This window comes from Zalophus californianus, chromosome 5, assembly GCF_009762305.2.
Source record: "Zalophus californianus isolate mZalCal1 chromosome 5, mZalCal1.pri.v2, whole genome shotgun sequence".
Taxonomy (NCBI): domain Eukaryota; kingdom Metazoa; phylum Chordata; class Mammalia; order Carnivora; family Otariidae; genus Zalophus; species Zalophus californianus.
Window position 1 is genome coordinate 147,092,558 of NC_045599.1, and position 27,511 is coordinate 147,120,068.

The 27,511-nt window shown below is 45.2% G+C and overlaps 1 protein-coding gene across 22 annotated transcripts in view; it reads left to right on the forward strand.

Moving 5' to 3' along the window:
- SEMA5A (semaphorin 5A) overlaps nt 1-27,511 on the forward strand; it is a 476,158-nt gene that overhangs the window by 294,648 nt on the left and 153,999 nt on the right. For all 22 annotated transcript variants that reach the window (XR_003522009.2, XR_003522010.2, XR_003522006.2 and 19 more), the window contains 3 exons: nt 2,283-2,345; nt 14,366-14,464; nt 16,258-16,471. Coding sequence is in view for 11 of the 22 variants with exons in the window: in XM_027605227.2 (XP_027461028.1) it covers nt 2,283-2,345; nt 14,366-14,464; nt 16,258-16,471 (376 nt within the window). In the remaining 11 variants the exon portion in view is untranslated. The remainder of the gene's footprint in view (nt 1-2,282; nt 2,346-14,365; nt 14,465-16,257; nt 16,472-27,511) is intronic.

Genomic DNA, 27,511 nt, shown 5'->3' on the forward strand with positions numbered 1-27,511 from the left:
AGAGAATTACTCTTTAACTTTCAACGAAATCACTGGACTAACAAGAGCCCCTACAAATGCCTCTTTACCTAAAGCTTTTTGCCTTGTGGTTGTCCTAGTAGTTATATAACCAATCCTGATGATGGAAAGTCAAAGTTGCAATAGGGTCGACTTTGTAAGAGAATGTAGCATGGTATATCAATTCTGTGTTGAGTTTAAGTAAGGGCAAAAATACAGATATCTGTGTTTAAATACAAACAACATAGTCTTATAGAGAGATCTAAGAAAGGAAAGGTCCATTTGGAACAATAGTAATGCACTTGTTTTATGTAAGTCCCATGGGGACTCATGGATCTGCCATTACGCGTGAAGCCCTTACGTCTTCTCGGGAGGTGTCATCCCTTGTCACGAATGTATTTGTCATCCTAGCACAGAATTCAAGTCATTTGTTTGCACCACGTGTTGACTAGCTGTGATTTTATTGCTGCCATTAAACATTATGAACAGGAAGACATCACAGAAAGAATTAACAAATTCTCTTATCCAATGTTGACACTGACAAAAATTGCTAAGTTGACACAAGGGAAAGCAGTTAGGATATTGTTTCTGTTTGAAAGACACCGAAGTGGTTCTCTTTAGAATACTTTTCTTATGGACTCCTATTTGCCAAGGAAGATAAGTTCTACAAGAGGCAGGGTTTTGTGTTTTAATCTCTGTTATGTAACGTTCTTTGGAGGACAGTAGATACGAGATTATGGTACACCATCACTTTGTTACTCTCCTAGGTTTAGGAGAATTAAAAAATATCTTCTTCCTAGAAGTGAGAGTGAAGCCATTATTCTCCTTCATAATGTTTGACGGTAGCTTATTTTTGGCTTAGTTTAGTTTACTGTTTAACATTAGTTCAAATTAGCAAAGAATTGTCCCTTGCTTAAATTATTTTTTCTGATAATGGGGCACCTGGGTGGCTCAGTTGGTTAAGTGTCTGACTTTTTTTTTTTTTTAAGATTTATTTATTTATTTATTAGAGAGAGAGAGAGAGAGAGAGAGAGAGCACGGGCACAAGCAGGGGGAGTGGCAGAGGGAGAAGCAGACTCCCCGCTGAGCAGGGAGCCTGATACTGATACTGGTCTCTATCCCAGGGCCCTGGGATCATGACCCATGGCAGACGCTTAACCAACTGAGCCACCCAGGCGCCCAAAGTGTCTGACTCTTGATTTCGACTCAGGTCATGACCTCAGGGTTGTGAGATTGAGCCCTGCATCGGGCTCCGCGCTGAACTTTGGAAACTGCTTAAGATTCTTTCTCTGCCCCTCCCACACCCACCCCCCCCAACCCTGCTTATGGTCTCTCTCAAAAAAATAAAATTTTAAAAAACTTTTTTTTTTTTCTGATAATGATTTAACTGATCCTTCAGAATTCCTAAATTCTTTGGAAATCTAGCTCTAATAGGAAGATAAAACACAAATCCACATACCGTACAATAATACAAAAGATAAACAGCTCACATTCTTAAGTTTGTTCAAAAAAGTGATTCACAGTCTTGGCGTATAGATCGTTAATATTTGCAGGCATCATTTCTTCCTGTGAAGTTAGCGCTGTGTGTTATCTCAGGTAGTCACGGAGAGCAGCAGATGTGAAAGAATGCACGTCAACTCGATGCCGTGCGTTAGATTTGGAAAGTCTGGGAAAACATACTCGCAGGTTGTGGCTCTAACTAGTTAGTCAGAGCTCCTAACGGTATGAAAATTACTGGTATTGGGTGAAGTAGTAGATGTGCTCTTTGCATGAGCTATTTCTTTTATTGACTCTTCATCATTTACATATGGATCTCGGGAGTAAGGAGGTTGCAAAATCATCCTTGCTCCATTATCTTTGAATATTGATAAATGACATACTGTGAACAGAAAATACAAATGCCTAAATGAGCATTTACATCATTTTGTTCCAAGGCTTGTCTTCTCAGTGTGCTGTGGATCTATCCTGTGATTTCACTGAAGGGATGGTTTCAGGAATTAGGACAGTAGGGGACCAGCTCCTTGCATGTGCCTCGTCATTTAAATATCACACTACTTCTGCTGAGCTATAGATACTCAGGGGACAAGTCCTTTAAATGCTTTGATTTCAAAGCTAAATAGAAGCCCCTGTGAGTGAATTTCATGAATTTAGTGTAAATTCTATGTTAGTATGAAGGTTCCGTGGTGTGCCCACATTTCCTAATCTGATTACCAGTGCCTTATTATTTTTCCCCTTTTATTCGGTCAAAACCATAACAGTTGCTGTCATTTTGGTGTTTCCTACAGGCTGTGGAGTGGGAGTGTGATGAAGCCACCAAGAAGGCCTGTTACAGTAAGGGCAAGTCCGAGGTAAGGGGCATGCGGAAACGCACGGTCACCACTGTTTGGAAGGACTATACGTGAAGCATTTTAATATGAAGGTTATTCCTGATGATGGTGCCTTGTAACTTGAAAAAAAAGCAGGATTCAAAATATACGTTGGACGCCTGGGTGGCATGGTCATTTAAGCGTCTGCCTTTGACTTAGGTCCTGATCCCAGGGTCCTGGGATCGAGTCCTGCATCAGACTCCCTGCTCAGTGGGGGAGCCTGCTTCTCCCTCTACCCCTCCCCCCTGCTCGTGGTCTCTCCCTCTCTCTTTCTCTTTCACACTCTCTGTCTCACGCTCTCCCAAATAAATAAAACCTTTGAACGAACAAACAAAACAGAAACAAAATATATGTATGGTAGATTCTCAAGGTTTTAACATTAAATCAAGATTAACCGCAGTTTCCAGAAAAGGATTCAGAATAGAAGAACAGATCTGACTTGCACCATTAATCATTAGGCTAAACTATGGAGTCAGTTGGCTGTGATATCATTTGGAAATATATGGGCCTGAATTTTAAAAATAACATTTTAATTTCCCCCAATTATATCTTAGAGCTAATTCCATAAAGTGACTCTATGATAAATAAAATTATTATATCAAAAATGATGAGATTTCTTTATAATTCATTTTAATGTATCTGTAAAATAAACTCTCTCTCCCTCTATCTCTCTCTCTCCTCCACCCACCTCTTCTCTCTCCATATGAAAATCAACATCCCCAAGTTCCTAAGGAAAGTGCAGTTTCTAATTAAGGTTGGAAATGCGAATGCATTTCTTGAGCAGCCTTGCCCAGTGTCGACCTGCCTCCACAGGGTGGCTGGCTCAAGAAGAGCAGAATTCCTCCATCCTTGGAAATCTGGTTCTGAGAAAGTTATACAGGACCATATTGAGGAAATTCTTGTTCCAGCTGGTGCAGAGGCTCATTCTGTCTCGTTCTTTTTTTTTATTGTTATGTTAATCACCATACATTACATCATTAGTTTTTAAGGTAGTGTTCCATGATTCATTGTTTGTGCATAACCCCCAGTGCTCCACGCAGAACGTGCCCTCTTTAATACCCATCACCAGGCTAACCCATCCCCCCACCCCCTCCCCTCTAGAACCCTCAGTTTGTTTTTCAGAGTCCAATGTCTCTCATAGTTCGTCTCCCCCTCCAACTGACTCCCCTTCATTCTTCCCCTCCTGCTATCTTCTTCTTTTTCTTTTTTTTTTAAACATATGTTGCATTATTTGTTTCAGAGGTACAGATCCGTGATTCAACAGTCTTGCACAAATCACAGCGCTCACCATAGCACATACCCTCCCCGATGTCTATCACCCGGCCACCCCATCCCTCCCACCCTCCATCACTCCAGCAACACTCAGTTTGTTTCCTGAGATTAAGAATTCCTCATATCAGTGAGGTCATATGATACATGTCTTTCTCTGACTGACTTATTTCACTCAGCATAACACCCTCCAGTTCCATCCACGTCGTTGCAAATGGCAAGATCTCATTCCTTTTGATGGCTGCATAAGATTCCATTGTGTATATATACCACTGCTTCTCTATCCATTCATCTGTCGATGGACATCATGGCTCTTTCCACAGTTTGGCTATTGTGGACATTGCTGCTATAAACATCGGGGTGCACGTACCCCTTCGGATCCCTACATTGGTATCTTTGGGGTAATACCCAGTAGTGCAATTGCTGGATCATAGGGTAGGTCTATTTTCAACTGTTTGAGGAACCTCCACACTGTTTTCCAGAGTGGCCGCACCAGCCTGCATTCCCACCAACAGTGTAGGAGGGTTCCCCTTTCTCCGCATCCCCGCCAACATCTGTCGTTTCCTGACGTGTTAATTTTCGCCATTCTGACGGGTGTGAGGTGGTATCTCATCGAGGTTTTGATTTGGATTGCCCTGATGCCGAGCGATGTGGAGCACTTTTTCATGTGTCTGTTGGCCATTTGGATGTCTTCTTTGGAAAAATGTCTGCTCATGTCTTCTGCCCATTTCTTAATTGGATTATTTGTTCCTTGGGTGTTGAGTTTGATAAGTTCTTTATAGATTTTGGATACTAGCGCTTTATCTGATATGTCATTTGCAAATATTTTCTCCCATTCTGTCGCTTCTCTTTCGGTTTTGTGGACTGTTTCTTTTGCTGTGCAAAAGCTTTTTCATTCTGTCTCGTTCTGAGAGTGATGGCTTTACTTTAATTGGAGCATAGGTCTTTCCAATGTGAATCCCACTTTGGGTCACAGAAGGAAGCAGATGCACAAACAGCAGCAAGTAGGGCTCCCTGTGCAGATCTGAGCCCAGAGCCAAGAGCTTGGGGGAAAAATCTAGCAAATTCAATGAGCAAACTACTGGTAAAAGATCCTCACACCGGCTGTGTGGGTAAAAGATGTTAGGCACTTTATTTTACCCAATTTCATTGCCCGTTCCCCTGTTCACTAAACAGTTTTGAGAGTCAGACGTGGAGGTCGGTCTCAGCAAACTCAGTCACTGGCTTTTCCAAAACTGAATAAAGAACCCAGAAGGATCAGAGGGGAAGGAAGGAAATGCCATCTTAGCCAGGGAAACACTTGGAGACGAAGAAAGAAAAAAAAAAAAAAGGCAGAAATTGATGAAGGCAATTTACTGAGAGATCTTTAACCTCAGAAAATGCTTCCGAGATAAATCATTGGAGACACAAGAAGAAGTAAAGATAGCCCCAGGTTACGAAAAATTGGAATATTGTCTCTGAAAATGCCCCCACAAAATAAAGGAGAAGTAACTAATGAATTCTTCTTACTGAGTTTGGATAAGTTATGTGCAAAACCCTGAGAAGGGGGCGTCTCTGTGCTTTGCTTTCTCCTCCCTGGAATGTGTGCATGTCATGTACCACAGGTATTTCTCCCCGTTCACCAGAGCACAGGGAACTCTTCAAACAAAACCACCTTACTGCAGTGTGGAGAGGCAGAATCGCCCGGGGGCAGCTAGGGGGAGGCACTGTTTTTATTTCTACCAGCAGAAAACATTGACCTTCCTTTCCAAGCTCCTAATGCCCTCCTGTCCTCCCCTTTGCCTGATGCCCCCGGTGCCTTCCAGGGTCTGTGGGCATGCGTCCTTCACCCTCTTGGCTTTCCTCTCCTTTTTCTTTTTGTCTTTATCTTTTCTTTTTTTTCTGGTACTTTGGCTCGCCCCTCTCCTCTTCCTTCTGGGCCCGTGCACATGCCAAGAGGCATGATTCGGTTTTGGGCAACCCAGCAACAAATTTTCTGGACCTGTGGGGTGGCCATGGCTTCCTACCCATTCAAGGGGCCCCGTCTCAAGCATTCCCCCTGCTTCCACCTTGCCCACGCTTCCCCCTGGGCCCCCCCCCCCCAATTATCACCCAGGACTTGTGTCTTTCTCTGCAGGGGTTCCTGCCCCTGCTGCACCCCCACATTGCACCAGTTACCAGTAGCCATCTGTATTTTCCCTGTCATGCTGCATTTTCATTATGCAACCCGTGCCCCTGGACTGGGAGCTGGGCCTGATGGTTTCCCATTGAGCCCAGGACACAGCCGAGGTTGGGAGTGTAACTCTACTCTCCTGATGAGTGACCACACATGTGAGACCCACACCTGGGTGGTGATCTTTGTTAATTCAGGGTTTCTCGGGCTCCCCGCTCTTGACGTTGGGGATCCGATCACTCTTAGTTGTGGGGTCTCTGTCCTGTTCATTGTGGATGTTTGGCAGTGTCCCCAGGTCTGCACTAGGTGCAAGCAATCCCTCTCACCCAGTCGTGACAGCCAAAAAGAACCAAAAATGTCTCCAGACATTGCCAGGTACTAACATGCTCAAAAATCTGGACTCTTATTTCTCCAAATGATGAAAGCATTGGCAGTTCTTACATGGTCCATTTCACATGGTTCTCATGTTTCCTCTAGATCACATTCATTCGTTTCACAGACTATTTCAAAAATAGCTATTTCCTTACCCCCGCTGGACATCAGTCTCCTCTGTTCCTATGTATTTTAGGAAAACATCTGCCTCTTTAGGTAGCCAGTGCTTCTCCTGCTGATAGTTTCTGAGTCAGTAATTTTATAAGAATTAGAGCGGTAGCCTTTTACTAGCAGATCATTACTGCTTGGAGTGAATAATTGCTTCTGCTGAATCAAAACTGACCCGTGTTTTGCCTTAAGCTGTGACCATTTGTTGTTTGGTGCTTAGAAATTAGGCAAGTGAAAACCAGAAACAAATCGGAAAGAGCATCTTTCATTCCTTTAGGTAACATACCCTCGACTGACAGATGGGAGCGGTCCTCACTACTGTCCGCTGAGTTTTCTGAGACACAGAAGGAAAATGAGCGGAACAAACACGGTCACATAAAATCAGACCTTCATGTTCCACGTGTTTCTGGTTTTAATGGGTTCAAAACAATGGCAAATCTCCATCATTATAAATTGATTCAAACTCCATTTGTAGATGGGATTTTTTTCAGAAGAATATACTAATGCAGCGGAAGATGAATTTCAAGCACCAGTACTGTAAGGAGAGATCGCACGTTCTTTGAGGTGGCATTAAGTATATTGATGGACCCATCTACGCTCTTGAACAGCCTGTGCTCAGTTGAAATGGAATTTGGTTTTGTAGCAGCACCGTGTGCGGTAGAAGTTCATGCGCCCAGAATGATGTGATGGGTTTCCGAGGCTTCAGCCTAAGCCACACTGCCAGGTGGTCCATGGGTGGGGAGCCCAGCAGGACATCCGGCTCTGTGCGTCTTCCTCTACTAGTTCCTTTTCCTTACTTAGCGTCTCTGTTACGTTCTCAAAATGGCACCTGGCCCAGTAGCCTGAGCCCAGCCCCTGGGACACAGAAGAAGAAACAAGGCCACTTTCTATAAAGAGGAGCAGCGAGGCCAGATACCACCTGCCCGAGGGCCAGTCCCTGAATTCACAGTTCAGACAACCCAAATTTCTCCATGCTGACAGTTCAAGGGCCCAAATCGGAAAACATCTTCACAGAGTCAGCTTAACTGGAGCAGCCCCCTTGCTTCTGGAAGTTTCCATCACCCGCGGTCAACCGCGGTCCAGAGGCAGATGATCCTCTTTCTGATGTCACGCCAGAAGGTCGGTAGGAGCCCCACGCTGCGTCACAGGGCCTACATCAGTCACTCACGTCACCGCGTCACGTAGGCATCTCATCATCTCCGACCATCACTCACAGAAGGGTGAGCACAGAAAGTAAGACATTTTGAGGGAGAGAGAGAGCACGTTCACAAAACTTTTACTACAGCATATTACTAGAATTGTTCTATTATTTGTTGTTGTCCTCTCTCACTGTGCCTCACTTACAAATGAAACTTTCTCAGAGAGATGGTACGTATAGGAAAAACCATAGTATCTCCCCTGGGGGGTCTTGGAAGGTACCCTCTTAGACAGAGGGGGGCGGTTATAACGTCCGTTTAGGGAGTGGAATTCAGGTTTTTTTCTTAGTGGCCAGGAGTTTAGAAATGAGAATTCAGCGATTGTATATTTTTTTGTGTGTGCAGTAGTCTTAGGACAACTTTCACAGAATTACAAAGTTTCCCTTCTCCCTGAAATCAAAGAATAATGCAAAATGTGACATCTCAAAAATGAGAAGAATGCCAGCCATTTTAACTGAACTCATGGTTTTCTCTCCCCGAAGAGCAGTGGTCTGTGCTGCCCCACATAATGCAGGATAAGCAGAGCCAGGAATGCTGGGCGCGGTGAGGGGGCTGAGCCTGCGGGGTGGCGTGCCCTGGGCCCACTTGCTGCTCTGATGGGAACATTCCTCAGCCGGCTGCACAGCAGGGGAGAAGAAAGAGGGCACATTTGCTCTTTCTCCCTGGTGGTGCTGGGACCAACACGGGCACCATTTCACTTGTAGTCCCTTAAACTGACAGTTCAGGGAATCGGGTCAAGAAAATGTCATAGATCTTTGATTTGGGCCCATTTAGGAGAGAAAGGAAGTGCGGAGACTTGCCAGTTCTCCGTGAGGTTGGAGTTCGATTGTATTTATACAATTTTCAGCTCATTTTGGGAAAGACGGTGACTTTGCCTACAAAGCACTCAAACGTTTCCTGCGTTAAAGGGGGGAAGAAACGTCTGTTTTTATGTATTATAAAACTTTTATAATAAAGTCTGTTGTATTTAGTTCCTTTTGAAATACCATGACAGAAGGCCGCTTCAAGAATTATTTAAATGTCTTTTAAACAAACATTATTTTAAACATAAATGGCCGATTCTCCTGCACGCGAACAAGAGGCCCTTGTCCGTCTGGGGTCCTTGTGTCTGAGCTACAGCCCTGCCCACTATGCCCTTTAGGAAATGCACTGGCTCGCAAGGGGGTGAAGGGGCTGCTTTGTGCGCTTCTTGGAGCTTTTGCTTCTTGGACCTTTCTTGCTCGTGATCTCATTTTGATACTTTTGACACCAAGTGCCTAGAATTATTTTGCTCTTTGGTGGGAGAGTTTTGATTGGAATCCAGGGCTCCGTGTATTGTTCTGCCTGCGTTTCTCCTGGGGTCCTGCTTGCCGTGTTGTCCAGCTGTGCAAGGAGAGTGGCAAACTCCAGATATTGGGGGGAAGCCACCGTGACTCCATGACTCCATCCTGCCTGGTGGCATGCGGGGTGGGGGGGGGCTGGACATGTTCACCGGGAGTGGCAGTATTTGGAATTCTTGAGTTAATGCATGCAGCACCCTGCAGACCTGAATTTATTCTATATAATTACTGCAAAAATTAAGGCTTCTTTAGATGGCACACGGACAACCTGCATAGATTCTGTGCAGGCAGTTTCGTTTTTTTTTTGTTTTGTTTTGTTTTTCATTTTTTTTTTAAATTGAGGTGTCCCCAACAAGTTTTCCGTGGAGTTCAGTTGAAAATAGTCACGTTCTGTAAATATATGCATAATGAGTACACTTTATCAATACACTAGATATCATATAGCATACAACAGATATGTTAATATATATTCATATGCATATGTGTGTATTTTTAGCTACATATTTCTAGATATGTACATCTATATATTTAGATATAAATATGACTATAACAGCATGTCTATATATTTATTTAAATTTATGTAGCCCGAGGGGCTCAGTCAGTTGAGCATCTGACTCTTGATTTTGGCTCAGGTCATGATCTCGGGGTCATGGGATCAAGTCCTGTGTCTGGCTCCCAAGCTCCGTGTGGAGTTTGCACGAGATTCTCTCTCTCCCTCTGCCTCTGTTCCTACCCCTGCTCACGCTCTCTCAAAATAAATAAATAAACTCTTTAAAAAAAAAAAAACTTCTGTAATCTGTATGCACATATATACATATGTAATACATGTGTCTCTTGCACACATATATGTCTCCTATGTATATATGCCATATATATATATATATATATATATACGTTTACATCTGATTGGGTGATGCAGTTTCTCAAGATTCACCTGGTAATCGTGACTTTTTGTAAGTATACATTCAACAGGAGAGGCGCGTGCAGTTACTATAAATTGCTCTGCGGCACTCTGGATGCTCACAAAGGTGATGCATCACTAAGGGAGACACGCTGTGTTCAGTGGGAGCACTGTGATGAGCATGGACGCTGCCTGGCTCCCAGCCCTCATCCCCCACCCCTAACAAAGATGGGCTGGCATTGCTGAGACACTTACCCTGTTTACAGATCGTCTTTCTACACAGTTAGACAGTCTTTCTTCAAGCAGAACCTACCTATTTGGGGGAAAAAAGGCTGAAGCACTGTAAGGAAAAAACCAGTGAATTCATTGAGAGAAAGGTCCTGAAAACGTGTGTTTTCTGTCCTGGGGTGAGGGCCATGTGCCCTTGAGCCTAAGTGGGCCTTGGTCTCAAAGCTCTTTTAATGAGTCAGCAACTCTGCCTCCCAGCTATCAATTCAAATAAGAATTGCTACGAAGTCAAGGACAGGTTGACCCGCCTGTGGGATCGCAGGCGCACATGGGTCGTTTTAAGGTTCAGGTGGTGTTACCAAAATGTAGATAGATGACTGTCATTAGAGACAAGAGAAGCGTGTGGTGGCAGGCTGTTGGCAGCCTTGGAAATGAGCACTATGACTTCTTGGAAAACCAGAATTCATTGAATTTCCTTAAGCCACTTTCAAGGTACAGAAATGGGATAAAAGAAAGTATTCTTAGATGAGAAAAGGAAACTCAAAGATATTTAGGTAAGTTGATTTATAAGACAAACCTATTCCAGAATCTCCGGAAGGGACATCTGCATCATGCGTGTACTTTAAATAAAACAAGCGATCCCAAGCAGTCCTTCTGGCACATTTAGATAACCAGTGAAACAGCCACGTTTGTAGCCGTGATCAATGACGCGATCCACCAGGAGATTTTCCGCAGGAGAATTTGGGTCTTAGGCTCATCACCAGCAGGAGACTGATGATGACAGAGCTTGGCCCTCGGGGTCATTTCCTTTCATTCTTAATTTTGACTCTGATTTCTACGTTTATCTGCTGCTCAAAAGCTAAGTCCCTCTACTTTCTTCTATCTAATACGGTCTACATTCTGTTTTGTCTGCACTTACCCCGATTTCTCTTGAAAAAACATTATTTTAGATGCATTTATTTGTTTAGGATTCACATCCAGCCTGCTTCTAGAATTGGTTGAAGCCGTCTGTGGGTTAAACATGAGGGGGCTTTTAAGGGAGTGAGAACGAGAAAGCTCTGAGACGCACTGAGCCAGACTTTGGGCAAAGGAGTTCAGCTCTTGACAGTTAAGAAGAAACACAGAAGTATGCCCGCCTCCAAAGGTTCCTCTTACAAGACACGAGGAGGGAGCATGCCTTGTCCTCGTCCCATTGGTGATAATGCAAACCTCCTCCTCTGTCCTCCCCTCCTCCCCTCCTCCCCCAGTGCATCCCAGCGTGCAGACTGGACTCACCTAGAACATGACTCTGGTCAGGTCCCATATGTCACAAGCAACTCTGGGGTCCACAGGGTTGCGTCTGTCCTCTGTCCTTGAGAAAAAGACTGTATGGGCCCCCTTATCTGATCGTCCCGATCCCTGAACTCTTCCTCTATCCTGCCGTGCAATCTCACTGAGCTGGGGAAGCTGCCGGGTGGTCCACGGGCACGTGACCCTTTTCAGACGGTCGAGCCCCCGAGTGTGTTCTCGTGTGGTCCTGGTTACTGGAACAGGCTTGTTACAATTCTCTGTTCCAATTGAAATATCATTGTGCCCTCCCTTGTTTCCTTTTTTCCAAGATTAAAAAAAAAAAAAATTGAGTTGGATTTGTCCTGCCTCTCTGGTACACTCCTGCATCCTGGTGCTCACCCTCCCTAACCATCCTTCCAGTTCTTCATCAAGTTTGTGATGGGCCCTCAGGAAAGTTAATGACCTCCGGTCTTATTTTCAATTTGTCTTTCTTTTGGGAGATGAAGATAAACATTTTGTTATCTCGATTGGTTCCCTTCCCGTAATTGATGAGAGGCACTGGCTTTCTCTCCCCCAGGTCTGTAGACGTCATCTTTCAGTTGGGATCTTGGAAAAACTTACCCTTGACTGTGTTCATGGATATAGGCTTGCTTCCAGCACGTTTCTACTTTGTGTCAGTCTCTTGCTTTAAAACGACAACAAAAGAGTTCCTCTATGTCTTAGACTCCTTCTTGAAGGAGTTCTAAAAGCACAACAGAAAACAAGCAAAATCCCCGCTTCTCCTACTGTTTGTCATTTCCCATCTCCTATCGATTACAGTGTCATTTCTGCGTCTGTTTTATATGTTAAGGCATCAGGCCCTCTCAGCTCCCCCTGTGCTCCAAGTTGTCTCTTCGGAGTACCCCTCAGGCATGCGGAGGCCTCAGGCTTTCATCCCTGCCTTTATCCTGTCTTTGAGACCCCTGTGCCCCCATCCTCCCTGACATGGCCGGGCCACCTCGCCCCTCCTCTGTGTCCTCCCTGTGCTCCCTGAGCTTGGGAAGAGATAACCATGTGGCTCTTTGAAGTCTTGTTTTGTTCTTTCTCTTTCAGAACTCTCTGCCCTTTCACTAGTCATAAAAACAAAGCAGGCCACAACAAAACAAGCCTCCTCCCCATCTGGCGTACCTTTCTCAGCTACCCAGTACACTGTTGACATTCACTTCTCCATTCTCCTGATATCGACCTTAGAGCTTTCATGCCTTTTGCTGTTTTTTTTTCTCGAAGTATGTTCAGATTAGCAGTCAGTGATAATTTGTTACTATACTTGCTAGTTATGGTATTGGGAGAATTATCTGATATCTTGACATTTGACTTCATATTTAGAAAGCAGATCCCCAGACTTAGCTCTTTTCATCATCCTCATGGCCAGGCCAACAAGCAGACTGAGTTATGGCAAATCAGCATGGCATGGAGATTGGGGCTCCATTCGACTGAAGAGAGCATTGCCGAACGCAGAGCTTCTTATGCAGGGCAGCGTGCGATTTGCACCATTGTGTATCATGAGCTGTCGGCTCTGTCCACTCGGTTGGCTCCTCACCACATCCTGTTGGCTCACTGCGTTCTGGCTGTGCACGTCCGCACCCCCCCACCCGGTCTGGGCACTGAAGGACATGGGACCCAATTAAGGAAGTGGTTCCCTTGTCTGTCTCCGGAACTGTAATCTCCCTATCTCAAGTTTAGCTTCTACACTGAGTGGTCCTTCAACATTGGGTCAGGTCGGACTTCATGCAATGAAAACAAATAGCAAGTCACTAGGCACAGCCGGCCCCTGTCTGACTGTGCAGCGGATGTGTGACCTCTTCCATACACCACGGAAGCCCCTCACTCTAACCACAGCACCTCGGCACAGTCCGCTCCCCCGACCTGGGGTGTCTTTTTCTTCCTTTTTAGGTCATTGAATCCTGTAAGTATCAGATGGCGCTTCCTGCAGGAAGCTTCACTAAATTCTATCCTTCTTGTATTTTTTTAAAAGATTTTATTTATTTATTTGACAAGAGAGAGCAGCAGAGGGAGAGGGAGAAGGAGACTCCCCACTGAGCAGGGAGCCTGATGCGTGACTCGATCCCAGGACCCCGGGATCAGCAACTGAACCGAAGGCAGACGCTTAGCTGACTGAGCCACCCAGGCGCCCCTCTATCCTTCCTTTAAAACTTACATTAGATGTCACCTCCTGGGAGGCCTTTCTCCAACTCTTCCCTTCCCCTTCCCTCCCGAGGTAGTAATATTCTGTTCTCTGGACAACTCCATAGTAGTTGTCATGGCCCTGTATTTTCATTTTCTGCTGAATGCCTAGATTGTGACCTCTAGCACGATGTCTACCAAAGAATATCTAATCAGTTAATGCTTGCTGAATGAATGAAGAGCTTTCTGGCTTAGAAGTCCATGCACTATGATGACAGTGCCCCAGATTTTCTATGCATGCTTTGCAAGCACAAAACATATTCAACTCTGGGTCATCACTCAGCATGGGGTCTCATCCCACATGTTCTGGACATTCTTTCCTTATTAGTTACATTCTTGCTTCTCCATCAAAAATCAAAAATGTGTATAGATTCTCACTATGTATGGAGTAGCACTTTGAAAACTTTGTGTAAAACTTGTTCCAATTTGTATACAGAGTTTCACATGTGACCCTTGCATTTGGAGAAGCATTTGTAACATTGTTTTTCAAAGTTCTGGAACGTTTTCTAAGACAATTTTTCATGAGTGGCATCCAATAGTTTCCTTTTATTCGTTCTCCTCACTAACACATATCAAAGGCGATTTCGGGTTTGCTCTGTTAACAGGTGCAATTCAAAATGAAACCACATTCATCAAAAAAAAAGATACATGCTTTGAGATTTTAATTGAATGTGTATATTTATCTTCATAAATATTTTCTACCGAACAAGTGTGCAGGTAGAGGTCAGATTATTTAAGTTTTATTGTTGTTTGGGGGTCAATATCTAAGAGATTTTTTGTTTTTGTTTTTAGTGGTCAATTGCCATATAATTTATTAGCCAGTCAAAATATATTCAGATTTGCCATTCCTCTTGTGTTCAGGCCTGTTAACATGTTTCGTGTGATTCTTTTTTTTCCCCCTCCAGGAGGAATGTCAGAACTACATCCGGGTGCTTTTGGTGGGTGGTGACCGGTTATTTACCTGTGGGACCAACGCTTTCACGCCTGTCTGCACCAATCGCACGGTAGGTCTTCGTCTTGAGCCTCGACAGAGTTTAATACCAGGAAAATCCAAACGTTCTGTTAAAGCTGTAGTTTTACATGTATTTCCGTTCTCTAAGGAGTTGCTTTTTAAATCAAAGAAAAAGTCTTTTTTTCAAAAAGAAAAAAATATTTCATGTATTGATTTATTACTAATCACACTGCCTAGAATATAAAGAGCTGGAAGTAACGGTAGCTTGTTGAATTAAATTTCAATATGTTTCCAAACTGTTTCTGCCAGCCTTTCTCCACCAGTGATCCTAAACACTAATCCTCAACATACTCTTCATTTATCCTGGTTTACTATAGAGATCCTGAGAAGCATTAAATGGCCTTAAAATCATAGTCCAAATGACGAAAATATAATTGACCAATTGGATAAGAGCAATGTCAGAAAAATGAAAGCAAGCCAACAAATGAAGCCCAAGCCCTGGGCAAAGTGTTGGTCCAACCTGTCCTCTTTGTTTTTCTTTTTCTTTTAAAGATTTTATTTATTTATTTGACAGACAGAGACACAGCGAGAGAGGGAACACAAGCAGGGGGAGGGGGAGTGGGAGAGGGAGCAGCAGGCTTCCCGCCGAGCAGGGAGCCCGATGCGGGGCTCGATCCCAGGACCCTGGGATCACGACCTGAGCCGAAGGCAGACGCTTAACGACTGAGCCACCCAGGCGCCCTTTCTTTTTCTTTTAAACCTGTCCTTATTGGCAGAGGACTCTTCAGTGCCTGCGTCTTACACCCGTAGGTCCGTGGGGCGTCCGAGCACATGTGCAGCCTTCCTAATTTGAGATAGGAGTTTGATGTCCCGCAGGGAGCCTGATGAAGAAATATCGTTATGTTAATTTCCTGGTTACCTGACTTCTCTCAAAGCCTGACTTTAGCATCTGCAATATTTTCAAACTAGCATCCAGTTACTGGAAATATAAGAAGAACAAGGGGGAGGATGTCACGCCCTGTTCTCCAAGCTTTGCACCGACTCGGGTGGTGGTGATCTACCCCAGGTTGTGTTTATCCTTTGGGTGCCTGTTGTATTAAAACAAGAGTTTGAGATAGAAAGAATTTAAGTAACTTGCCCGGAGCTAAACCTCTGCCGGCAGAACGAGCAGTGTGTGTGTGGGTCCCCTGTCTAGCCCTTGTGCTCTGCTACCACCCAAGTCAGGATGAAGAAGCCAGTGGAACTTTTCTCGTTCAAGGATGGGTTGGGAAACCAGCAACTGAGAAGCTGGGTTCACACCAGATGCCTGCAAGACCCCGAGTTGGCTGTCTGAAAACTGACAAAATAAAGTGTTGGAAATTTGGGCTACACAGTCCGAAAGAGCACTCATCCTCATCTGTGAGCAGAGTTTGGAGCTATTCATAGCATTTTAATTCGCTTAGGGTGATAAAATTGCACAGAATCTATATTGTGGTTTGTGTTTCTCTAAATATTGAAGTTTTCTCTATTGACGTGGAAAGATCTGCAGTACCCATGCATTGTCAATGGGACCCATGTACAATCATCTTGTTTCTTTTCTTTTTCTTTTTCTTTTTTTTTTTGGCGAGAGTTTAATAGTGTGAGGTCCCGCAGCTCTGAAGGGAGGATGAGGGATGTGATTGGTGGATCCTCCATCCAAGTCCACCGCAGGGTGTTTTCATCAAAGTTGGAGTGCACACATCTGTCATGCCTTACCCTGAGCCCCAGAGAGTTTATTGCACCTGCGTCATTTTTGGGTCAGGCCGACGCTGTTCTAGGGCTTTCCTGGAGGGTAATCGGTTTCGTCTCTCTTGTCCTCCCGCACAGTTGAATAACCTGACCGAGATCCATGATCAGATCAGTGGCATGGCCCGCTGCCCCTACAGTCCGCAGCACAATTCCACGGCTCTTCTCACGGCCGGTGGGGAGCTGTACGCTGCTACGGCCATGGATTTTCCCGGACGGGATCCTGCCATTTACCGGAGTCTGGGCATCTTGCCTCCTCTCCGCACGGCGCAGTACAACTCCAAATGGCTCAACGGTGAGTTTTCCCGTCACTGCCCGTGCCCCACCTCGTTTGTCTGTAATGCCTGGTTGCTTGTGCTCAAAAGCAAGCTGCCGCCACTTCCGAAGAAAAACAATTTCTTCATTTTCTCAGGAAATTAAAATGTCACTTGTTTTGTTCGTCAGTGTGGAAGGGCATCTGCGCGGGGCTCTTTCGGAGCAGAAGGGGAAGAGATATTGCCAATGCTGGAGACCAGGACAACAGGGCTAATGTTGACATGACCATACGTCGAACTTAGGCTGTTCTTTATGCTAGTGTTTGAAGTTCAGGAAATTTGATGTCATATCAGAGATATCTGTAGATTCATGTGCATTCTTTCTTAACTTCTCATTATATATCTAAAAGCAGGAAATTACTAGCATTTCATGAAATGTTCAGACACTGGGTAAGAGAATGGGTTTGGCCACAGGTAGCTCCAGAGAGCTTGATCGGTTTAAAAAAGTATCGAGTTCACATAACCAGAGCATTGGGGTATGCGTCTTTGGGGTTACTTCCTTTGACGGTGTGAGCGTCAGTGAGCTCTGTCACTGGTCTCCCTGCCATTCACGTTGTGGCAGTGTGGTCCTCAGACTGACTCCGCGGGGCATGCAGAGTGGCTGATGCAATTTCAGGCACAGCATCCAGGTGTGACAATATGCAGCAGCAGGAGAAGCCGGATTCCTTGTGTCTCCCCAGAAGACTTAAGTCTTGGACTAGAAATTGGTCATGTGCTCACTAAGCAGTCAGAATAGAGGTTGGCTTTGTTCAGTGTCCTGAGTGAGGGGTGCCAACTGAAATTGAGCCCTCTGTATGTGTGTATGTTCATGTGTGAATGTGCTTGCACACACACACAGTGTTATGGATACCTACGTGCATCACATGTCATCCCTTTATTTGAAAGCTTGCACAAAGATGAAATCTTGAAATTGCCCTTATACTATTTATTATTTTGAGCTTTCAAGTTCTACAAAGATTTACTGGCCTTCTGTCAAGTACAAGCTAATTATGTAGATGAGAATTTCTCACCCTCAGCACTCCTGACATTTTGGAAAAGAGATTTCTTTGATGTGTGTGTGGTGCGGGGCTATCCTGGTTATCATAGGATGCTTAGCAGTATCTCTAGCCGATCTATACTCACTAGATGCAGTAGCATCACCCTCTACCTAGTTGTGACAATAAAAAAATTTCCAGAAGTTTCCAAACGTCTTCTGGGGGAGAAAATGCCTCTGGTTGAGAAGGACTGGCTTAGGCTCATTATTTATGCATATTTATTCCTGAAGGTATATATATATATATATATATATATATATAAACACAACACAAGCATTTTTCCAAGTAATAGAGTCAAACCAGTCCCCAGGTTGCCTTTAAAAGATTCCGTTGTAGAGAAGAGAATATCCTCCTCAGATTTCTCTAGTAATTTAAATGACTCTGTACCCTTCCAAAGGGCAACATGAATTGTTTTCCTAAACTGAAGCTGTACCTACCTTTTCTTCATTAACATTATTTCTGTTGAACTGGTTTCAGTCCCCTTCGGGCCCTGAAGCTTTCATCTGTTTAGCTTAAAGCTCTTCTTTCTGTTCATTTGTTGATTTTTACTGACCATGCAAAGTTTCCAGTTACAAATCAAAATCACCTGCCCCCCAATCAAAGGCATTGTAATTAGAGTTTGTCCAAAGCAGAGTAAAAAGTAATTAGGAGTACCGTCTCTCTCTCTCTCTCTCTCTCTCTCTTTTTTTCCCCCAAAAGTGACCCCCTGAAGAATATCCTGGAAAAATAACTCAGGTTATAGCCTGAGTTAAAAACACTGACTATTTCTTTGCATGTGACTCCAGTACCCGCTGGCTGATCGGATGGTCTGATTCCATTAAGCTCTGGGTGGAAGCCTTTCTGTCTGAGAGTCGGGGGATATGAGGAGGGTAGTGGGAGAGCTAACCCTGCTTACCACGGTCCCCGTAGGCGTGCTGTCATTGGCCAACATAATGAATCGTGTTTTAGGTTCCTAAAAGGTGCTGCTGTTTATATGTGATAGGATCCAACAACTGTAGAAATTGAAAATTAGTCCAAGGTAAACATGGTAGAGCCACCACTCAACCTACCTCGTCATCTTCATTCCCATGACACTGAATGACCTTGTTGCCCTCAGCCCCGCCCACCCCCACCCGCCCACAAGGGAAGACCCTCACTCCTAGGGCAGACGGCGGAGAGTTCTTGAATGTTGAGTGTTTCTTCCCTCTCCTGGGCCCTTTTGGGGCAGTGCCTTCTACTGAACCCCAAGATACCATTTCTACTGCTGGTTGGTCCTGTTTTCGGCCCTGATGGACCATCCGGGACAGATCCTGGCCTCTGACCCCACTTAGTTCTGCCTCTGTCCCCCTGCTGAGCCTGGAAGCAGGGGCCTGTGTTCTTCCTGACCTCATTGGAATCCCTACTTTGCATCCCATCTGCTCCGTGACCAGATGCCCTGATCTCGGTTCCCCACTGTGTTCCGGAGTCATTTTCTTTCTTTACTTGAGATTGTTGCCGTATCTGTTATCCCTTCCTTTTTTTTTTTTTTTTTTTGCCCTAGCCTCAGATTTCTTCCTCTCTAGCGATCACTGCCATCTTTTTATAAAAATGTGCAGATTTTTTCTCCTTCAATGAGACGAAAACAAATAAACCCAAACAACCTGAAAACAAAGTTAATTCTGCAGTATCCAAAAAAAGGAGTCCTATTTCCTGTTGTGATTTTTAGGGACCCATTCAAGGAGGCGCCTAGATTCTTCTCTAGAGTTTTCAGCTGATTGAGAATCAAGGCACGGAGTGAGCAAATGGAGAGCAGAGGTTTGGATTTATTCTTGATAGAGCTGAGCGGGTGTGCTGGAAAACCCGGAGCTGGTGTGTTCAGTTAAGAATCTGGGGCACCTGGGGGGCTCAGCCGCTGGGCATCTGCCTTCTGCTCACGTCATGATCCCAGGGTCCTGGGATTGAGCCTCGCATCGGGCTCCCTGCTTAGCGGAGAGCCTGCTTCTTCCTCTCACCTCCCCCTGCTTGTGTTCCCTCTCTCGCTGTCTCTCTCTCTCTCTCTGTCAAATAAATAAATAATACCTAAGAAAAAAAAAAGAATATGCGGACTCTGACCTGTTGAATGAGGAGACATGAGCCACCCCCATGGGGTCGGCAGGCAACTCCCTTGGCATTGGAGCTCCCACTTTGGGGAAATAGAAAGCCCCGGGGCCTGCTGATTCAAGGTGTGATTTCATGACACTCACTCTCAGACGTGAACTCACAGTGTTCATTACTTACTCATCTCAGGCTATCGCTCAGCTAACAGCTGCTCACCCATGATCATAACCAGAACTCACTTCTTCATTTTGGACATTTTTCGGGTTTTGCCAACAATTTTGTTTGACGAAAGAGAATTGTCTCAGCAGGAAAGAGGTCTGGAGGATAGGACCTTCTAACTATGGTCAGCACAACTTTTGTCTTCAGGTTTGGTGCTTGTGATTAATTTGTGCATAGGACAATTCGCCTCTACACAGAGGTGGCCCTTTCCATAATTCGATTAGTTACCTTATACAGAAAAAACTCAGTCGTCTTTGAAGATTATAGAAGAGACCCCTTTCTTGCCTCTGGCAGCTCTGGTCGTCCCGGGTACTCCTTGGCTCGTGGCGAATCACTGTAGTCTTTGCCTCGTCCACATGGGCTCCTCCCTGTGTACCTCTGTGTGCTCGCTTGGCCATCTTCACGTAAGAACACTGGTCATCCTGGATTAGGGGCCCGCCATACTCCAGTATGACCTCCTCTTAACTTAATTCAATCTGCCATGACCCCCTTTCACATCAGGTCTCATTTACAGGTACTGGAGGTTAGGACTTCAACATATTTTGGGGGGATGGCCCGATACAGTTCAACCTATAATGGTGGGCTAATCAGGAAATGCTCAAACGTTGCCACCGTACAGCGCAGCACCTTACTTCTGACAGCAACCCCGCTCTCCTTTCTGTGCCGTGTATGGGTCAATTCTCTGCCCACTCCTCAGCCTCCTTGTCTCGGCGCTGGCGTCTCACTCTTAGCAGACAGTGCTGTCTCCTCTTTGCCGGAGGCACAGCTGGATTTCACCTGTTTCTTCCTTGCGTTCTCCAGACCACTGCTGTGGCCAGGCTGTTCACGTAAGCTGCTGCCCTGTCTGCTGAGCCTCCCTTCTCCACCCCGTGATCTCTGGGGAAAGGGGGCCCCTCTCCTAGGCATCAGGCTGAAGTGCATTGCATCTTGCTCATTCCGTGGCTGAACTCTTCCCTCAAAGGACTATAGTAAAGGCTTGACAGAAATAAGCACACAGACGCCCCAGTCTAAGGGAAGCACACGGACACACAAAAATGTTCTTCAGGACATGTGGACCGAGCACAGCAAGCCGGGGCCCTTTGGCCACCCCAGCCTCTCGGGAACCTCCATGCTCCGGGGGTAGTCTTCAGGCACATGGTGGCATTAGCCTGTCCAGGCTCACGTCCCTCCAGGACGCAGGGAGCCCTGGGTAAGAACCTGTAGCGCCTTGAATGTCTCCAGGGATGCCGCATAAACACCTGCTCTAGTTCCAGCAACCTGCCTGAAAGCCACAGAGTCGCCATTCCAGCTACAGAAGACGCCGAGGCCCTCCCCACGGCCCCTTCTCAGTCCTGTGCCCTCACGCCTCTTCCCCCGCCTTCTTCCTCTGCTTTGGCCTCTTAAATGTTGCACAGGGCTGCTGGCTCTTTGCTGTCTCCCAGGGATCAGCAAAAGCCAGAGAGTCGACAACTTAAGCTTTGCAGTCCGAGCTGTCCCCATTGCAGCTTTTCAGTTCCTCCCTCATAGCGGCCATCGCCGGTGCCCACCTGATCACTCACAGTGGCTGTGTGCTCATAAAACTTTATTTATAGCTAGCAGGTAGGATTGGCCAGCAGACTGTTGTTTGCTGGCCCCTTCCTATCTGAAAAGCATCCCCCCCCCCCAAATCTACCTGGCCAGCTGGTTTAGCTCCTTCCGGTTTTTGCTCAGATGGGGCTTCTCAATAGATGTCCCCCAACCGCCTTATGTGGAGTGACCCCCTCTCCCATCTACGCCTGCTTGGTCCCTCTTGCCATGCTCAGCTTTTATCCTTAACTCCTATGCCCTTTAGTGCTTGTCTCCCTTCCTCCTTTGGAATGGAGGCTCCCCAGTGGCTGGGCTGATGTGTTTTGTTCACTGATGTGTCATGCTTTCAACAGTGCTGGGCACATAGTAAGCACCCATCAGTATTTTTTGAATAGATGAGCTACTAGATGAGTAGTTTTGCTTCTTTGCTTGCCCCACATGTGTATGAATCTCTTGAGGGCAGGGATTATAGGTGAGCCATCTTTGTGTGCCCAGCATCTCACTCAGAGTCTGAAACACAGTTCACACTCCATCAATGTTTGTTGAATGAGTAGGAGATAAGCACATTGCATAAATGGTAGAAATATGAACGGTGTTGTTAAACAAATGGAACATGTCATAGGAATTGTAATCAAGAATTAAAAAAAATAGATTTATATGTTTGAAATTGATTCGGGTTTGAAAAAACTCTTCCTTTGTCATCTGATTTAGACACTCCTTCTCAACCATTATTTATTCAGTTATCAAACACAGTGCAATCGATTGGATAATGTTCTGGAGGAATTTGAAGCATTGAGTTTTATGCGCTTGGTAATGAATGTAAGTTTCAACATCAGATTTATCCCCCTGTGCCAGAATCACTCTGAGAACAAATTTATGTGTTTAGAGAAGTACCTTAACAGCTTTAATGCATTAAAATATTCATTGTTAATAACCTTTATTAAATGATTACTGTAAGGCAGGATAATAAATGTTTAATGATCAATGCTTAAAATAGGGAAGCTGTAAAATTTGCCTTCAAGAAATTGGCAATCAAATTGGGGAAACAGTAAACCCATGAAAGAGGGGAAAATGACATTTCCAAATTAATAGTGTGCAAATTCAGTTTGTGGGTTCTGAGGGAACTACCTGCTTTCACAGAGAAAAAAAAAAAAAAAAACCTTGGTAGGAACTTGGAAAAGCTAATTCATAAATGAGCCTTCATAAGTCAGCATAGATATCTACATGGACATCATCTTATTAACAGTTGGTGGCCTGTCCATTTTTCTTCTCTGGGGGTAGTGTTTGCCTGTCCACGGGGTCCTGATGAGTTCCCCAGCTCCTTCTATTTCTGCAGATTCCAACCAGGACCTCATGTGGAAGCAGACAGACCTGACATCAAAGGCCTTCTCATTTTAACAATATTATTTCATATGAGCTATTATGTTTCTAGCCAAGAGAGAACTCTTTTCGTCACAATCTCAACTTCTCCTGGTTCAAAATACTTTAATGATGTTCCCCGTGCCTTAAGTAGACTCTTTGAGGTCTCTAGAGTACAATGAGTAACCTCCTAATGATTAAGGATAATTTACTTAGAGGGAGAAAATCCCCTCTGTGCTTGACTCAAGGAGAAATTATTTCTCTTCACCGTGAAGACAGGTGCCTGGTGAAGGAGGTCAGTGCTTCTCCCTGAGAACAGATGCTGCCTCTCGGAGCTGTAGGCATGGCCAGGCCAGAGTGACTCTTCTGGTCTCGTCCTGGGGACAGTGAATGAGTTCACTTTTGGCAGAGTCTACACAGCGCAGTCCCTAATGGTGTGAATCATTTGCTCTAGGGGCTCCCTGGATGGACAACATTTGCTAGAGCAAGAAATTTATAAATTGGAGGCAGTGTTCACAGAACAAGCAAAATACAAGTGGAGCCTAGGAATGAAGTATGTCTGTGTAGGAAAAGTCAAGTCTTTATCAAGGAAAAGAAGTCCAGGAAAACCAGAACAAAAATCACGATTGCCTAGTCACCAGACTGGTTTTATATTTTATTAAACGGGCATCTGGGGAGATGCTTAAAAGGGGTGTCATTGGTGAACAGTGGGCTCTCTTCGGTACTGCAGCTGTGAGGCTAAAGCCTGACATCTAATGGGTGAGGTTGTAGCTCTCTAGGATGAGGTGTGGGCCTAGAGCATGGGAGCAATTGGGTGACATGGGACCCAGCCCGAAGAGCCACCTTTTCTAATTGGTGGGACTTCAGGCAGATTGTCCATCTTGAGTGGGATGCAGGTCTATTGGAAACTGTGCTGTAAATCCAATTTGATTATCTATATCATAGGGGTCGCAGTGGCTCTTTAGAACTTACCAGGTGGATGGGAGACTCCATACATGTGCCATCTGTAATCCTCCACAAAATTCGCCAAGGGAGATGACATTGTCCTTATTTTACAGATGAGCAAGCTGTGGTCAGAGGGGCTAGCCCCCTGAACCAGAGCCACTAGGCTGATGTGTACATGAGCCGGGATTTGCAAACACACCCACTCCGGAGCTTGCATCCTCCCCCCTCCACGGGCTCCCTCCTCCCCTCCGTCTCATCCACATCTTAGGAAACAGCAACATCATAACCTGCCTCTATCTCCCTCCCGAGGTCCACGTTTTTATGCACGAGCTACCACGGAAGAGGGGTGGGGGACTCCGGAGAAGGTGAGGAGGGTTTCCTTACTGGTAAAAACTTGCAAAAAGAGATGAGATGAACGGCAATTATTAAACCCAACCCAGAAGGGCCCGTGGCATAATTTAAAAGAGCCCTTCATGGGCACAGAAGTTTGCTAAGTGACATGAAGGAATCGGTTCTTGTGGTGCCCTTTGCAAGCAGTGTTGTGCACTGATGGGTCTCTGGGCCGAATGCCTGAAACTGGGGGAGCACAGAATCCCTTCCGTTTTGTGGTGATGGCTCTGTACTCGCCAGTCAGTCATTTGGACTTTCAATTTGCACATTTCAGAAGAGAGCGGATGAATGAGCCCTTCTTTCCCCCTCCAAGTTAATATGTGTCCAAAGGCACCAACTCGATACACTAAGTCATACGGAGACCTGCATCAAACAAAAAAGAAATCCACCTGGAGAAGTTATGTCCCATTAGAGAGAAGATAATGTATAGAAATTTTCTAGTACTTATATCACCAGGCAGGAAAATGGTTCAATGTATTGTCTAGAGATCATGAGCCATTTCCTTGCGACAGCCCTAGGTCCCTTCTGCCACCCTGGCATGATTATAACATTGCTCCCTGTCCCTCTCAAAAGTGCTCCTGTTTGGCTTGTAACTCATATTGTCATCCTGTTTATAGGATCCCCAGGTCTACGTGTTTCAGTAAATTTGTCTCCGTATTATTCTGTTAAACCCTTTGTAGCCCCTCAGTGGCCTCTCCCGTTTTATCATGCACTGCTACATGGTGGACAGTGGAGTCTGTCCTTTGGGCTTCTGCCTTGCCCTGGCCCGGGTCAGCTCAGGAGACAAAGACCAGTCATTCAGGTTGACGTGGTCTAACCGCCTACTCTTCCAGCCTGATACCCTTTTCCAGTGAGCTCTCACATCTTGTCTTCTTCCGCTTTAAAACCATTTTATAGGGGCACCTGGGTGGCTCAGTCGTTAAGCGGCTGCCTTCGGCTCGGGTCATGGTCCCAGGGTCCTGGGATCGAGCCCCGCGTTGGGCTCCCTGCTCGGCAGGAAGCCTGCTGCTCCCTCTCCCACTCCCCCTGCTTGTGTTCCCTCTCTCGCTGTGTCTCTCTGTCAAATAAGTAAAATCTTCAAAAAATAAATAAATAAAGCCATTTTATAAACACTAAAATGTTTCTAAGATCTTTGAATTCAAGTTAATATGGCAATTTGTAAAAAAATTCCTAGCTTTTGATTCACAGTTCTGCAGGCTCAATGATTCATTCTTAAAAGAAGTAAACTGCTGCATTGAAAAGGTAATCAGGAAAAAATGAACGTGGTAAATGGAAACTTTCTGTTTTGAAAATGTTCAGAAATACATAGTCGTGAAATTAGTTTGAACAGATTGAGCCTAGGAACGTGTGACATGGTAGATGCTTAACGGGAGAAGGGAAAGGTTGCGGAGGCTTTGTGCTTGGAACAGATGGAGGGAGAACACACGAGGATGTGTTTGTCAGTTTGGGCGAGAACATCTAGCTGACGGCCAGTTAGCGAAGCTCCTCTAGACCTCGAGGCAGAATTCCAGGGAGAGCCTTGGGCTTTCAGGGTGAGTCCTCACACAGAGGGGGCAGATCTCCTTCAGGGAGGGACAGCACAGGTCCCCTTGGTCCTGGCTGCTCCTGCTAGAATCCGCAAATCCATGCAGATACCACATTTTCACCAGGTCATATTCCCCTGGAAGCAAGAAGGAATCAAGTCGGCTGGAACCACGCTTCTGGTTTGACGCAGGGGTGTCCTTCTGCTGGGTGCTCAGGGAGTGAAGGACTTGGGGATCTGAGTGCCGTCGGTGACCACTCAGGACACGCTGGGGGCCCCGTCCCCCTTTTCCCTGACCACTGCCCACCACCACACACACAGGAACGTGGATCATACACCTTTTTTTCAGACTCCTCAGTGACTCTCCAGGGGCAGTTGACATCCCAACTCGGGTCTGGGTTGCTGTCCTGGCCTTCTCCTGTCAGGCGGATTCCTTCATTGCAACACGAGCTTCGTGCCATTCCTGGCCACTCTTGGGGTCTCCTCTTAGCTGTGGTCCCTCCTGCTCTCGGCCTGGGGGCCCGTCCCCAGCCTTCCCTCTGCCTTTTCTCTGATCCTCTCCTTTCCAGTTCTTGAATTCACCTCGCTGCTGGTGGTCTTCATCGTTCTTGTCGTCATTGTGATTGCTTGTTGGTCTGTCTTGTTTGTTTTCCTCACTCTGTCCATGAGGGCATGAGCTCTTCTGGTCAGTTGCCCGCACACCCAGTGCCCAGCACCGCCTCCCCCCTACCCCGCCGTAGGTGGTGAGTAGCCGATGATGGAGGGGTTTATGATTTAGCTTGTTAAATAAATACTGATATGTTTACCGATATGTGTGCCAATGTTAATTCACATGTTTTGCATACATCACATACATATTTAGATTTTAATTTGCATATTACAAATGAACGGTGATCTATATCTTGATGCCGAGCGATTAAGTGCTAAGCACTTGTCGCTCATCACCTCTGATTTCCCCCAGTGGTGCATATTGGGTGGTGGTACCATCGTTCTAAAACAGGACACAGAATGTGTGCTGTGAAATAACTTGACTAAGTTCACACAGCCAGTAGGTGGAAGTATTGAGCCATATATACATGCACCCCAATAAGTATGTGTGTATGTGACCCACACACAGACACGTATACACACATACAAACGTACCCATCTGTCTGTCTGTCTTTTACTGGAAGTCTTAGGGAAAGCTTTAGTATGTCACTGGCTTTTAAACCACATTGTACTTAATTTAATTTTAGTGTAATTATCCATGCTTACTAAATACCTAGATGTAATTAGTTTACTTTGGAACACCCTGCAGCAGATTTTCATGGAGGTGTAACAAGGGAAAAATGTGCACAGTGAGAGAGGGTTTGAAATCTAGGAACATATATGGAAATTGTTTTGGTAGTGACTGACACCAACAAATTTAGGAATTAAAAATATCTGGCTCACTGTGTCATGTCTAAAGATCAGTTCCATTAACTCCTTTCTTTTTTGTGGAATAGCTTGCATTCAGCATGGCTTTATTTATCTTTCTCAAATTTTGATCACCTTTAACATTTGCATGTTTGATTAGTCATTATCATTATGTGGAGTCTTACTAAATATAAATTAGTAAGAGGGAAATCAAGAGTAAATCGTGAAATAATAATTATAGGCACCACTTACTGAGAGTCTGCTGTGTACCAGTCTCTTTAATCCTTGCGGCAAAGTAGGTCTTTTGTGCCCTGAATTGTCATATGGGATGAAAGAACATTCCAGGTGTCCATGGTCCAACCCAGGGTTTCAAGCTGGGATGGGCAGAGCCACGGCCCATACGGGCTCCATGCCCAGCCATCTTCTAGTTGGCCTTTGGTGAGTGTATTACAAGGTGGCTTTTGATTGAAAAAGGATTTATGATAGATTCTGATTCTAGTAAGACTTTTGTAAAGTTGGCAAATTGGAATTCCTTTCTGTCTTCAATATCCATTGGC